The sequence below is a fragment of the Montipora foliosa genome, chromosome 9, assembly GCF_036669935.1.
Source record: "Montipora foliosa isolate CH-2021 chromosome 9, ASM3666993v2, whole genome shotgun sequence".
Lineage (NCBI taxonomy): Eukaryota > Metazoa > Cnidaria > Anthozoa > Scleractinia > Acroporidae > Montipora > Montipora foliosa.
The window spans coordinates 44483806-44496345 of record NC_090877.1 but is presented as its reverse complement, the minus strand read 5'-3'; the positions used below and the strand labels follow the sequence as shown (position 1 = coordinate 44496345).

Here is a 12540-nt window from a genome sequence, read left to right as displayed (position 1 = left end):
TTATATTATTTAGGAGATATCATAGTCCACTTGGACTTTTATTTGGTCCACTGGGACTTTGGGTGGCGTGTTTTTTCATTGTGTATTATCTTGTCCCCTTTTTATTTTTGCTTTTACAAGGAACACAGACCTGTCATCTTTTGCACCTCACTTCAGGGATCCGGAGCTTGGTCGTTTCACCAGCTGTGCACCACTGCGTTGTTTAGGAGCAAGAGCTGATTGTAGCACCGAACGCTGTTCTAGAGCTTTTGAGATTTTTAGACTTTTGGCTGCTGTTTACAAAGAAGTCAATGCTCTTCCCTCTGATTGTTAATCTGTTGCCACCTATCTAGAGTCATTAATTCAAAGCAATTCCTCTTTTTCGGCTATAGAAGCCGCTTTTATGGCATTCGCTGGACTCATAATCTCAGTCTATGTATTTCATAATCCTTGCCAATCTATTCTTGTTAAAGGCGTTTTGGAATCAGCTCAAAGAAGCCTCTCTAAACCAGTAGTGAAAAAAGAGCCTGCCACTCTTGATATGATTTTGGCAATTTGTGAGAAGTTTGCTTGTGTTAACGCCAGTTTGTCTGATTTAGGTGCTGCTGCTATTTGTGTTACAGCTTATGCTGGTTTTTCGCTTTGAGGAGCTATACCTTAAAGGCCCACCTTCTACCTACAGGCTTTTCGACCGTTTGTTTTTGTTATGTAAATTCGCGTTGCTTATAATAGCGATCTGATTGGATGAATTTCAGCTTTGGCAGGATTTATATATATGAAAATTGTTCCACGGCTCACAATGCTTGTCGGTTGAAGGTAGGCCTTTAAGAAGCACCGTCATTTCTTATTCACGAGCTCGGGAGGTAGTTTTGTTTGGCCTCCACAGTCTTAGGTCTGGTGGCACCACTGCTGCCGCAAACGCCCGCCTTTCTGATAGGCTGTTCAAGCGTCATGGCCGGTGGCGTTCAGACAAAGCCAAGGACGGCTATGTCAAGGGCAATCTCGATGCTTTACTATCAGTTTTCGAAAATTTAGAGCTTTGGGGCCTTGCTAGAATCCGCTGATATTACAATTGTTATTACGGTTAGTAAGTGTTTATGGACAATACATTTGAAGCGTTGGAAAACGATACCTACGAAATTGCGGATCATTGAATCCTAGTAATCCTGAACCCGATTTGTGATGAGTCTACAAGTCCCCTTGTTTGACTCCAGGATATATTTTTATTTTTGCGGTAAGTCTCTTTGAACAACATTTACATTACATCAGATTTCTCTTTCTTTATCATCGACAAAAGGAATTATAGCCTTCAGGCAGTTTCTTTAGCTTGTTGTATTCCAGGTGCCTATCAACAAACCAGAAATGGCTTCTCTTTTTCCGTGGTTGGCAAATTCCAGTATCAAAAGAAATGTGACCTCAATGTTTATACACATATATATCGCGATTGTTTAACTGATAATGTATGATTACACCGTAAATCATGTGGATAAGTCGAAGTATTCCGCCAGGCGATGTGCACGTTGAAGCTTGCACTTTTTCGAAGTGTGGTAGAAGAACACTTTTGCAAAGACAAATGGATGATTAAATCATAACCGGAAATAAATATAAGTACACAGCATAAATGGGAAAAGAATTCTCTGTCACTTTAAAAAGTACAAAGCTACCTCTAGCAATGAGCAGTTACAGGAAGCAAAGAACGATAGAAGGCGCTTTTTAGCATCTTTTGCCAAATGATTAAACAAAACACCCTGGCTTCCTACAGAAACAAATACATTTCCCGTTAACACTTTTCTAGTGAGTATATCGAGTAATACAAAAATCTAACGTTGTCAGCCATAGGTTGGCAAATTGAGAATTTTATGTAAGCACATTTCTGAAGTTGTCAGATTTGTGTTCTTTGTCATGTAATGACTTTGTTAAATCTAAAACTACATGAGGAAGTGTAACATGTGAGGGCGTTTAGTAATATGCTCTTTTTAAAGTGATCACAACAGCTTTGAATTTTTTTCCCAATGTTATGTAACATAAATTTGGTCCTTACAGTTCCCTTAGTTGGACATTCTTATCAAAAATGGCGTCAGGAAGATCCGTCAGCTGGTTTCCTGATAACCGCCTACAAACAAAAAACAAAAATTCAAAGCTTTAGCGACAGTTCAAACTTTACCAACCCGTTGCAAAACCCAAAGGCTTCAAGGAACATCGAACGGTGGGAGCTAGTGAGACTATATTACCATCACTGTTTTGCTTTGGTCGATATCTTGGGCTCCAAGCAACATGTTAGTAGGTTAAAAATAACAGATCATTCTCCCTGTATACTCGTTTGTCTTTTCCAGACGTGAAGCCCTAGTATTACGAAATGGTGTTCGTCGTCAATGGATCATGGTTCAGCCTTTAGTCTTTCCGTTCACATTTTACATAAATTACTTATTCGGTCCACTAATCCATGTTGTATTAAGGGTCGAAAGCCGACTAGCATATTGAAATTGACACTGGCCTAGGAAACCCTTCACTACTGGGTATATCAAGTAATGAACAATGTAAAGTTTTCAGATTCGTGTTCTTTGTCGTAAAATAACCTTCTCAAATCTGAAAATACGCATACACAAAAAATCACGCTTGACACTAAGTGTGAGTTTATTGGGATTCATTCAAGTTGTGTTTTTTTGTTAAAAACGTTTTTTGAAGTTGTCAGATTTGTTTCCTTGGTCATGAAATAAAGCTGTTGAATCTAAATATGCTATTTCTGTACTTCACCCACCCGTCAAAAGAGAAACAAACTAAGATATTTTTGGAGGAAGTAACCCGTTCATAAATTGAGATACACATCTACGAATAGACATCAAACAACCAGTGTATCCTATAAGCAACTTCAGAAAAAAGTGTGATCAGGAGAAAATAAGCAAGAGAGAGGGAGTGTAGTCACTAGGTGTGTTCGCCGGTTATTCTTAGCTCGAAAGTCTGTTTCCCGAGACTTTTGCATTGTTAAGCAAGACGTCAGACGACACTTATCTGGAATTGAGCAATTGGGGCTCTTAAATACTCAGTATAACTCTCAGAGTCGTATCTATACTTTCTCCAAGGAACCATTGGATTCAAGAGAAATCCTGTCTATCTACAACACCGGGTCTTGGGGCGAATATGTACCAATTTCCTTGCTTACGCTATTGCATACATAAGTTTATTGTCCACTCCGAAGGTCAAATTGCGGAAAGATAATTCGGGCAATGGCTTGCAGTACATGAAAGGTTATAAGTTAAGATTTCCTACAATAAAAGAAGATCAGCCGACGTCTCTGGAAACAGACTTCAGTTTTCGTAACATCTAAAGACAACTTTACTGAAATTAACATATCCCAAGGGCTAGACTAAGGGAATCCTTCTCTGTCTTCATAACTTTGTCTTGGTGTAATTAAGGCATGGTGAGATTTGCTCCAAAATAAACTTTCCATTGAAATGCATTTTTCATTCATTTACAGAACCTTTATTCTTTTATCAATCATTCCTTTAGAATACCAATAAAAATAACAACAAACAAAAATTACTTCACGAGAACTATCTCTCTTCCTATGTGATGAAAAAATCACTTTTAGTTGGTATTCGTATAAGATTTTTATTTGACAAAAAGTAACAATAAACGTCAAATTTTCTCATAGTCTCTATATCAACAAAATGAACACAGCTTACAATAATTATCAGTGTTGTCTGATATACGTTTTTACTTATGAACGTGTGAACGTGTGACTACAAGTGTCATACACTTGTAGTCATCTATCTCATTCAGCATTTCTTGATTATATTAATAAAAGAAGTACTTACAGGGTTGCTAGCTGGGTATTGTTATCAAAGACACCTTCAGGCAGTTTCTTTAGCTTGTTGTATTCCAGGTGCCTATCAACAAACCAGAAATGGCTTCTTTTGTTTCGTGGTTGGCAAATTTCAGTATCAAGAGAAATGTGACGTCAATGTTTATGAACAGAAAAATCGCGATTGTTTCGCTGATAATGTATGATTACACTGTAAATCATGTAGAGAAATCGAAGTATTCCGCCAGGCGATGTGCATTTTGTAGTTTGTACTCTTTCGAAGTGTGATAGAAGAACACTTTTCCAAAGACAAATGGATGCTTAAATCATAACTGGAATTACTGAATATAAGTACACAGCATAAATTGGAAACGAACTCTCTGTCACTTGAAAGAGTACAAGGCTACCTCTAGCAATGAGCAGTTACAGGAAGCAAAGAACAATACCATGCACTTTTTAACATCTTTTGGCAAATAATTAAACGAAACACCTGGCTGGTTCAATTCCCACCCTGGTCAGAGTTTTTCTCTGTCCTTGAGTGGGCCCATTTCTGTTAGTAGGGCTAACGCTCACATGGTTTACATGGGTATAAAATAGCACTTCAAATTAACCTCTCATAGTTATACCTTAAAGGCCTACCATCAACCGACAGGCTTTTGGACCGTTTGTTTTTGTTATGGACATTCCCGTTACCACTTTACTAGTGGGTATATCGAGTAATACAAAAATCTAAAGTTGTCAGCCAGAGGTGAGCATTATTTAAGTACCCTTCTGAAGTTGTCAAATTTGTGTTCTTTGTCATGTAATAACCTTGTTAAATATAGAAATACATAAGCAAGTGTAACCTGTGAGGGCGTTTAGTAATATGCTTTCTTTAAAGTCATCACAACAGCTTTGAATTGTTTCCCAATGTTATATAACATAAATTTGGTCCTTACAGTTCTGTTAGCTGGGCAATCTTATCAAAAATGCCGTCAGGAAGATCCGTCAGCTGGTTAAATGACAACCGCCTACAAACAAAAAACAAAAATTTAAAGCTTTAGCGACAGTTCAAACTTTACCAACCCGTTACAAAACCCAAAGACTTCAAGGAACATCGAACGGTGGGAGCTAGTGAGACTATATTACCATCACTGTTTTGCTTTGGTGGATTTCTTGGGCTCCAAGCAACATGTTAGTTAGAAAAAAATGGAAGATCAGTGGCCCTATATAGATGTTTGTCTTTGCCAGACTTTGAAGCCCTAGTACTACGAAATATTGTTCGTCGTCAATGGAACATGGTTCAGCCTTTAGTCTTTCCGGCCACATTTTACCTAAATTAATTATTGGATCCCCTCATCCATGTTGTATTAAGGGTCGACAGCCGACTAGTATATTGAAATTGACACTGGCCTAGGCAACCCTTTACTAGTGACTGCGTATATCAAGTAATGAACAAATCTTAAGTTTTCAGTCGGAAGTGGGCAATGTAAATTTACTCGGTGGAACGAGGAGAACATGAACCAAGCAAATTACGTAATAACACGGTGCGCAGCCTTAAGGACGAACACGACGAATTAAAGCAATAGCGTAAAGGTTTATTGAACAGAAATGCTCAATGTTCCTAGTGGTACAGCCTTGCAATTAAAACGACGGACCAAAGGTCGCGGAGTTGAGAGGTAGATCACAACGTCGTAAGGACGATGAAAGTCGGTTCGAACTGAAAGGCGATAAAGGCAAAACGGAAACTAATTTTAGCTAACTACCTATAAAGGAAGCTATATAGAAGGCTAAGGTAAACGTTAAAAATTTCAAGTAGCACATGAATGAAATACAACAAGAAATGAGATCAAACGAGCTGATCAACAATCTATAGAATACGATAACAGAAACTTGACAATGATCACATCAGTGTAGATTGATCAATAAATCCATGCTGAGTACTAACGATTAAAAAACTGATTGAAAACTAGATACCAAAGCAAATATATTAATAGACTAAGGCAAGCAAAACTTAAACTTAAACCGAAACTAAATACTGGAAAAAACTAAAATCAAGAAAATAATAAAACTTACTTTGGTTTGCACACGCACCAATGCTAGTCTTGACTAAAAGCTCCATAGAGAACTTGACGATGAGCACGAGTGTAGATACAACTAAAATCCAGGTGGATGAAGGAGTTGACCGTACGAAGTCTACACTAGAACTGAACTACTGTGGAAAACACTAAAACTTATGACTAGCAAAACGTGCCTGCGACAACCGAGAAAACATTACGCATTTCCTATGCGGGTGTTAGGGGAAGGAATTCGCAACCATTACAGCGGTGACTAAACGTTATCTCTGAAGGTGATAATCCTTAAAGAAATACCGAAACACGTACTAGCGATAATGTAAAAAAAAAATGACGGAGAAAACATCACGTTTTAAACCAACATTCCGGCCCCTTAAAGGCAATACTGCAGATGGCCTTTACAAGAAGAAGGAAAAAATGGTTTGAAACATGAGGTTGACTAGACTAACAAAACTAAAGTTAATCGCTAATAAACAATTACATAATATCCAATAAAGTTGAATCCATTTGCAATGGATTTTTTTAGAGTTCAGTGTTCATACTAGAATACTTAGTTACTGTTACTTGGAAATTCAGCTGCCTCCAGTAGGACAATTTTGTTGATTGGACGAACCAGCTCCGATGTACTGGTCTTCAGCTTGACAGAGCGTACTAACCCATCTCTGCTGTTAGTATACACTTCCAGGACCCGACCGAGTGGCCAAAAATTACGTGGTTTGTTGTCGTCGAGTACCAACACAATGTCATCTACTGCAAAGTTTCTCTGCTGCTTGTTCCATTTTTGCCGCTCCTGAAGAGAGGGTAGATACTCACGCACCCAACGTCGCCAAAACACGTCAGCAAGGTACTGTACTTGACGCCAGCGGCGTTTGTTGTGACAACCGTACTTAGAAAAGATTCCAGGTGGAACAGCAGGACCTGCTCGCAACAGCAACAGATGATTGGGAGTCAGTGGTTCAAGGTCACGTGGGTCATCAGAGAGTTTGGTGATTGGCCTACCGTTTACTATGGCCTCGACTTCACACATCAGAGTACTTAGACCTTCGTCGTCTAGCACTTGTTCTTTGGTCAAAGCTTTTAACACCTTGCGCACGGTACGGATACACCGTTCCCACACTCCACCGTGATGGGAACCAGCTGGAGGATTAAAGGTCCACTTGACAGTGCGTTGAAGAAGATAGTTGTGGATCTGAGACTGGTTCCAACAGTTGATTGCATTTCGAAGCTCCTTCTCACCCTTTACAAAGTTGCCTCCGTTGTCAGAACGCATCTCTTCGGGTAGGCCTCTTCTTGCAATAAATCTCCGTAAGGCGTTGATAAAGGACTCTTTGTCTAGTGAGCTCACGACTTCGATGTGAACTGCTCGGAGAGCTAAACAGGTAAATATAACGCCATATCTCTTGACCTTGGATCTTCCACGACGAACTTCAAAGGGACCAAAGCAGTCGACACCTGTGAAGGTGAAAGGTGGTTTACAGGGCGTCACGCGATCTACAGGCAGATAAGCTGTCTTCTGTCGACCTGTAGGGGACTGGTTTTTTCTGCAGGTAAAACACTTTTGTAGCACTCTACGTACAGCGGCTCTGGCATTACTATCCAGTATCTCTGACGGATAAGGGACAGGGTGTACTCTACACCTGAGTGTCCAGAAACGTGGTGATAGTAAAGAACGATCAGTTTGGCCACGTGATGATCCTTTGGTAGGATGATCGGGTGTTTGGCATCTGTGTCGATTGATGCACGTTTCAGACGGCCACCAACGCGCAGAAGGCCTTGAATAAGGACGGGGTCGAGCTTGTGAATGCTACTTGACTTGAGGACCTTGTGTTTGCTGGTGCTCGGTGGAATTGTGCTCTTTAATCCTTCGTACTCTTGCGCGAACAACTGATACTGAACGTAATTAAGGATTGCATGTTCTGCTTCACGCAACTCCGTCACGGTAATGGGGCTGATCTTGCCTGAAGGCTTGATTTGTGGAGATTCCTTAGACTTTCTGCTCTTGATCAACTTGTGAAGGTTACTCTTGAATCGCACTATCCAGGCAACGACTTTCTTAAGGCGCGACCAGGAAGAGAATCTTTCGATGATTTCTGCGACGGGATCGCGAGTGGATGCACTGAGTAAGTATACACTCTTGTCTGTCTTAATTTCGGGGTCTGTGAGGCCACATTTCGGGAAGTGAGGAAAGAAAGGCTGGGCCGTTAATCCAGCGTTGAAGGGAATCTGCTGGCACGCCTCTGGAGGCATCATCTGCCGGATTATCTTGTGTGTTTACGTACTTCCACTGGGAGGGAGAAGAAGCATCATGTATTGTTGCTACACGGTTGGCAACAAAGGTTTGAAACCGCTTGTCTTGATTTTCAATGTACCGGAGAACGCAGGTACTGTCAGTCCAGAAGGAAGACTTGGTTACTGGCAAGGTTAGCTCGTTTCGAGAAATTCGATCCAGTCTGGTTGCAATGACGGCTGCTGACAATTCCAGGCGAGGAATTGTGACCGGTTTAATGGGTGCCAGCCTCGATTTGCCCATGACGAACGTACATTTAACAGCACCACTTCGGTCTGAGATTCTGAGGTAGGTAACGGCGCCAAAACCCTGCTGTGATGCATCGGAAAAGTGATGGAGTTCGCTTGAGGTAATCTCTTTAGAGTTAAATGGCTTAAAGCAGCGGTCGACTTTCAGATCCTCGAGTTTAGGAAGTTCTTGTAACCAGGCCTGCCAACGGCGCAAGTAGTCTTCAGGTATCGGATCGTCCCAACTGAACTTCTTGTGGCTCAAATCTTGAAGGATTAGCTTTGCGTTCAGTGTGAATGGTGCCACGAACCCCAGCGGGTCATAGATTGAACTGATTATGGACAGCAAGCCTCGCCTTGTTGCTGGTCTGTCCTTGATAACAATGGTGAAACCAAAGTGATCAGACGATACGTCCCACTGAACTCCTAACGCCCTTTCAATGGGGAGCTTGTCGAAATCTAGGCTCTTGACTTGTGCAGCTCTCTCAGACTCTGGCAACGACTGAAGTACCTTCTTTGAATTCGACAGCCATTTGGTGAGATTGAAACCGCCTCTTGCTAACAGCTTGCGCAATTGGTCCGCGAGATTAATAGCTTCTTGATCTGTGGGAACTGACTTCAGGCAGTCGTCGACGTAGACGTTTCGCATTACTGTTTCAACAGTCTGAACGTCGAAGTCTGTCTTGTTCTCTTCAGCTGTTTTCTTCAGAGCAAAGTTAGCGCAGCTGGGAGAGGAAGCTCCGCCAAATAGATGGACTCTCATTTGATACTCTTCTGGTTGGCTATCTAAGTTACCATCAGGCCACCACAGAAACCTAAGGGCATCACAGTCGCTAGGTCGAACTCGGACTTGATGGAACATTGCTTCGACATCTGACATAAGTGCAATCTTCTCCTCCCTGAATCTTGAGAGGACACCCACAAGAGAATTGGTTAGATCCGGCCCCTGTAACAGCTGGTCATTCAGTGAAGTACCACAGTACTTTGCAGAACAATCGAACACCACTCTAATCTTTTCAGGCTTTTGAGGATTGAATACCGGATGATGTGGCAGATACCAGAGAGCGCCAAGAGGTCCTATTTCTTGACTTTCAATTTTCCTTGCGTAATCCTTGCTCAGTAGGTCATGCATAAATTCCTTGTATTTTTTGTGCACTACTGGCTCCTTTCTTAATCGTTTGCGCAATAGTTCTAAGCGGCGTTCAGCAATGGTCCTGTTGTTTTGAAGATTCGGGGGATATGTTTTCCAAGGCAGTGCAATTTCGTAATGGCCATTTTCTAGTTTCACCGTTTTCTCTATAATATCTAGGGCCCTTCGATCGTTTTGAGACATCATTTTGGTTTCGTAGACCGTATCGTTGAATTCCAGGTTGCAGTAGTCTCTAAACTGCTGGTCGAGGGTCTTTTCTACCTGGGCGAAATTCGCAATCGAGGACTTAGGGGCGATTCTCCCTAACGGGCCGTTTAGCACCCAGCCTAACACGGTTCTTGTAGCGAAGGGACCGCCGTTCTCGCTCGGTCTGAACTCCCTTGGCTGTAGCGCTTGGGGAACATCACTTCCAATGAGCAGCCCAATCTCAGCTTCAATGTTTGGAATAGTTACACCCTTCAGGTAGGGCCAGCGGTTCACGTCATGTTGGTCTGCAATAGCATCCACTGGGATGGGTAGCCTAGATCTTGAGTAAACTTCAGGCAGCTCAACGATGTTTTGTTGGTTGAGATCAGATATCTGCAAGCTCACTAGGGAACACTCGACCGGGTCTTCTTCGCCCTTCAAGGTCGTTAGAGTAAGCTTTGTTTTCTTTCCCTTGATATTGAATTTCTCTAGAAGGCTTTCTGTACAAAAGGAAGTGTTGCTACCAGAATCCAGAAAGGCGTACGTTTCGACAACCGGTTGTCCTCCCTTTGCTTGCACGTAAACAGGAACGATTGCCAGCCCAGTCGCAGTAAAGCTAGAAGAAAAGCTTGACTTCACATAGCTGTTGTTGGCTAAATTTGTGTCACCCATAGACTGTGCGTCCGCACCTGCTGGCTGCATGGTGGTAGAAAGCACCCCACCGACGTCAGGAGATTGAGCGTTTAATTGATTCTCGTTGTTGATTGGGTGAAGGAAAGACGAGTGCTTTGAGGTGCATCCTTTAACCTTGCAGAAGCTTTGACTTTTACACAAGCGAACGAAATGACCAGGAGAGAGGCAGTTTATACACAGTTTTTTATCTTGAATGAACTTTGTCCTTTCATCAAGGGATTGCTTTCGAAATTTTTCACAGCGAGGCAACCAATGCGCGGCCTTACACAAAGGGCACTCGGGTTTCTCGCTCGTAATTTCATTTGTTGTCTTTGACGAGTCATCAGCTTTGCCTTGACTAGAGAATCCGTCAGCCTTGGGTTTTTTTTTTTAGACCCTTTGGTGGGAGAGACTGCTTGGGTTTGGTCTCTATTGCAACTCTACCGAACACTGGATGGGAGGCTGCTCTAGCCCTGGCGATGACAAACTTCATTATGTCAGCTACGGTAACGTCTCGTGCTTCAGTCTCTACGACTTTGTGTACTGTGTCGCGCCACTTGACCCTGAATGAGTATGGAAGCCTGTCTATGATTTTCTTAAGGTTATCTTGGCTGTCCAGCTTGCTTATGTAGCCAATCTCCCTGAGCGTGTTGACGCAACTAGTGAGTTGGATGGAAAACTGCTGAAGCGCTGACCCATCGTCAGCTTTTATTACGGGACCGTCTACAGGCCGTTTGACGTGCGCGGCGGCAATCTTGTAATTCTGCCCGTATCGTTCCTTTAGTAGCTTCCTGGCTTCTTTGTATCCTTCGTCTTCACGCATGGATAGGCAACTCTTCATAAGCTCTTGCACTGGACCTGTAGTGTGCTGCACACGGTAGTACAGGCGGGCGCTCGGAATAGACGTCTTACTTTCGACTAGATGCTCGAAGGCGCGTATAAAATCCAGGTAGTCGATAGGATCTCCACTGAAAACTTGCAAGCTTGGTTGCGGAAGTGTAAGTGCCATCACGCACTGTTGCTGTTGCTGAATTAACTGCTGGAGAGCGTAGTTTTGACGATCTTGAATCTCCATCAGATGTCGGAATGAATCATCCTAAATACCTCCAGAGCAGTTGTTTCTGTGTTCGTTCGGTACATACGATTCGCGCGATTCGAGTGAACGTGGATTTCCTGCCGGCGATTTGGGTACATATTGCTCCTTATACCCACTAGAAACGAGTGGTAGCTCGTGAATGGCAACTAGATCTCGCACTAACGGCGTTGAGTAAGGCGTATCATGCTGTGTTTTGCGATTGTTTGCTAGTTCAGCTTCGACTTGTTCGTAGACGCGTGTCTCAGCGTCGGCTTCGGCTATCTCGCCTTGAAGTTCGATCTCTGCCTTTCGTTGTTGGAGTCTTAATTCCTCAACTTGAATGTCATGCAGCTGTTTAAGTGTAGCTGCCTTCGCTTCAAGCGCAGCCCTTTTCGCGAGAGATCTAGCCTTTGAACTGGCGGTACTTCTGATTGAGGAGCTGACTGCTGAGCGCGTGTACATATCGCGGCTTTCGACATTGCTGGCGGCATCATCAGGGTTGACGTAAGCGCTTCGATCTACAAACAATTTCTGTGCTTCTGGGTGTGTAAGCCAAGCGTTGATTTCTCTCTCGAGTTCATTGGCTAGCTCCATGAGAGAGTTGTAATATTGAGAAGATGATTCGCGCTCGGTTTCATTTTCTAATTGATGATGATACGCTTCGTGAGCAGATCTGAATCCATCTAAAAGTTCCTTTAGTTCAACTTGCGCTTTGCAAATTACGTCGGCTGATTCGTGCGCGGCGATTAACTCGTACAGCTTGTTGACCTTTCCGGTCACGCCAGACTTTGCCAAAGAGCGGGCGGCCTTTAAATGATCGTTTAATTCTCCATTTCCGGAATCCATTACGATCCTTTAGATAATACGATTAACAGATACGGCTCAAAGTTTTCGCACTTTTGCGATGATTGACAAATGTTAGTACTCCGTGGGAGTGCTTGACAGAGTTGATTAGTCAATAAATTCTTCGAATTCCTTCAAGGTGCCGTGAATTCATAATAAGGACATTCAATCAATTGTGCCTCAAATTCGAACAAAATGTAAATTTACTCGGTGGAACGAGGAGAACATGAACCAAGCAAATTACGTAATAACACGGTGCGCAGCG

General features: G+C 42.5%; 2 protein-coding genes across 2 annotated transcripts; both read right to left on the bottom strand.

Moving 5' to 3' along the window:
* Positions 1-2016: 2016 nt before the first annotated feature.
* LOC137971862 (uncharacterized) lies at positions 2017-10387 on the bottom strand. The gene is made up of 5 exons (XM_068818609.1): positions 8221-10387; positions 7392-7991; positions 6492-7287; positions 4720-4791; positions 2017-2092 (listed from the first exon to the last, which is right to left on the bottom strand). The coding sequence occupies exons 1-5, from the start codon at positions 10385-10387 to the stop codon at positions 2017-2019; spliced, it is 3711 nt and encodes a 1236-aa protein (XP_068674710.1).
* Positions 10388-10727: 340 nt separating this feature from the next.
* LOC137971860 (uncharacterized) lies at positions 10728-11432 on the bottom strand. The gene has a single exon (XM_068818608.1). It carries the CDS (start codon positions 11430-11432, stop codon positions 10728-10730), a length of 705 nt encoding a protein of 234 aa, XP_068674709.1.
* Positions 11433-12540: the final 1108 nt, after the last annotated feature.

Coding starts and splice junctions, on each gene's coding strand:
- LOC137971862 (XM_068818609.1), bottom strand. CDS start 10,387: ATGCAGCCAGCAGGTGCGGACGCACAGTCTATGGGTGACACAAATTTA. Junction 7,288..7,391: donor GTACGTAGAGTGCTACAAAA/GTGTTTTACCTG, acceptor TCACCTTCACAG/GTGTCGACTGCTTTGGTCCC. Junction 4,792..6,491: donor TATACTAACAGCAGAGATGG/GTTAGTACGCTC, acceptor TTTTGTTTGTAG/GCGGTTGTCATTTAACCAGC.
- LOC137971860 (XM_068818608.1), bottom strand. CDS start 11,432: ATGGAGATTCAAGATCGTCAAAACTACGCTCTCCAGCAGTTAATTCAG.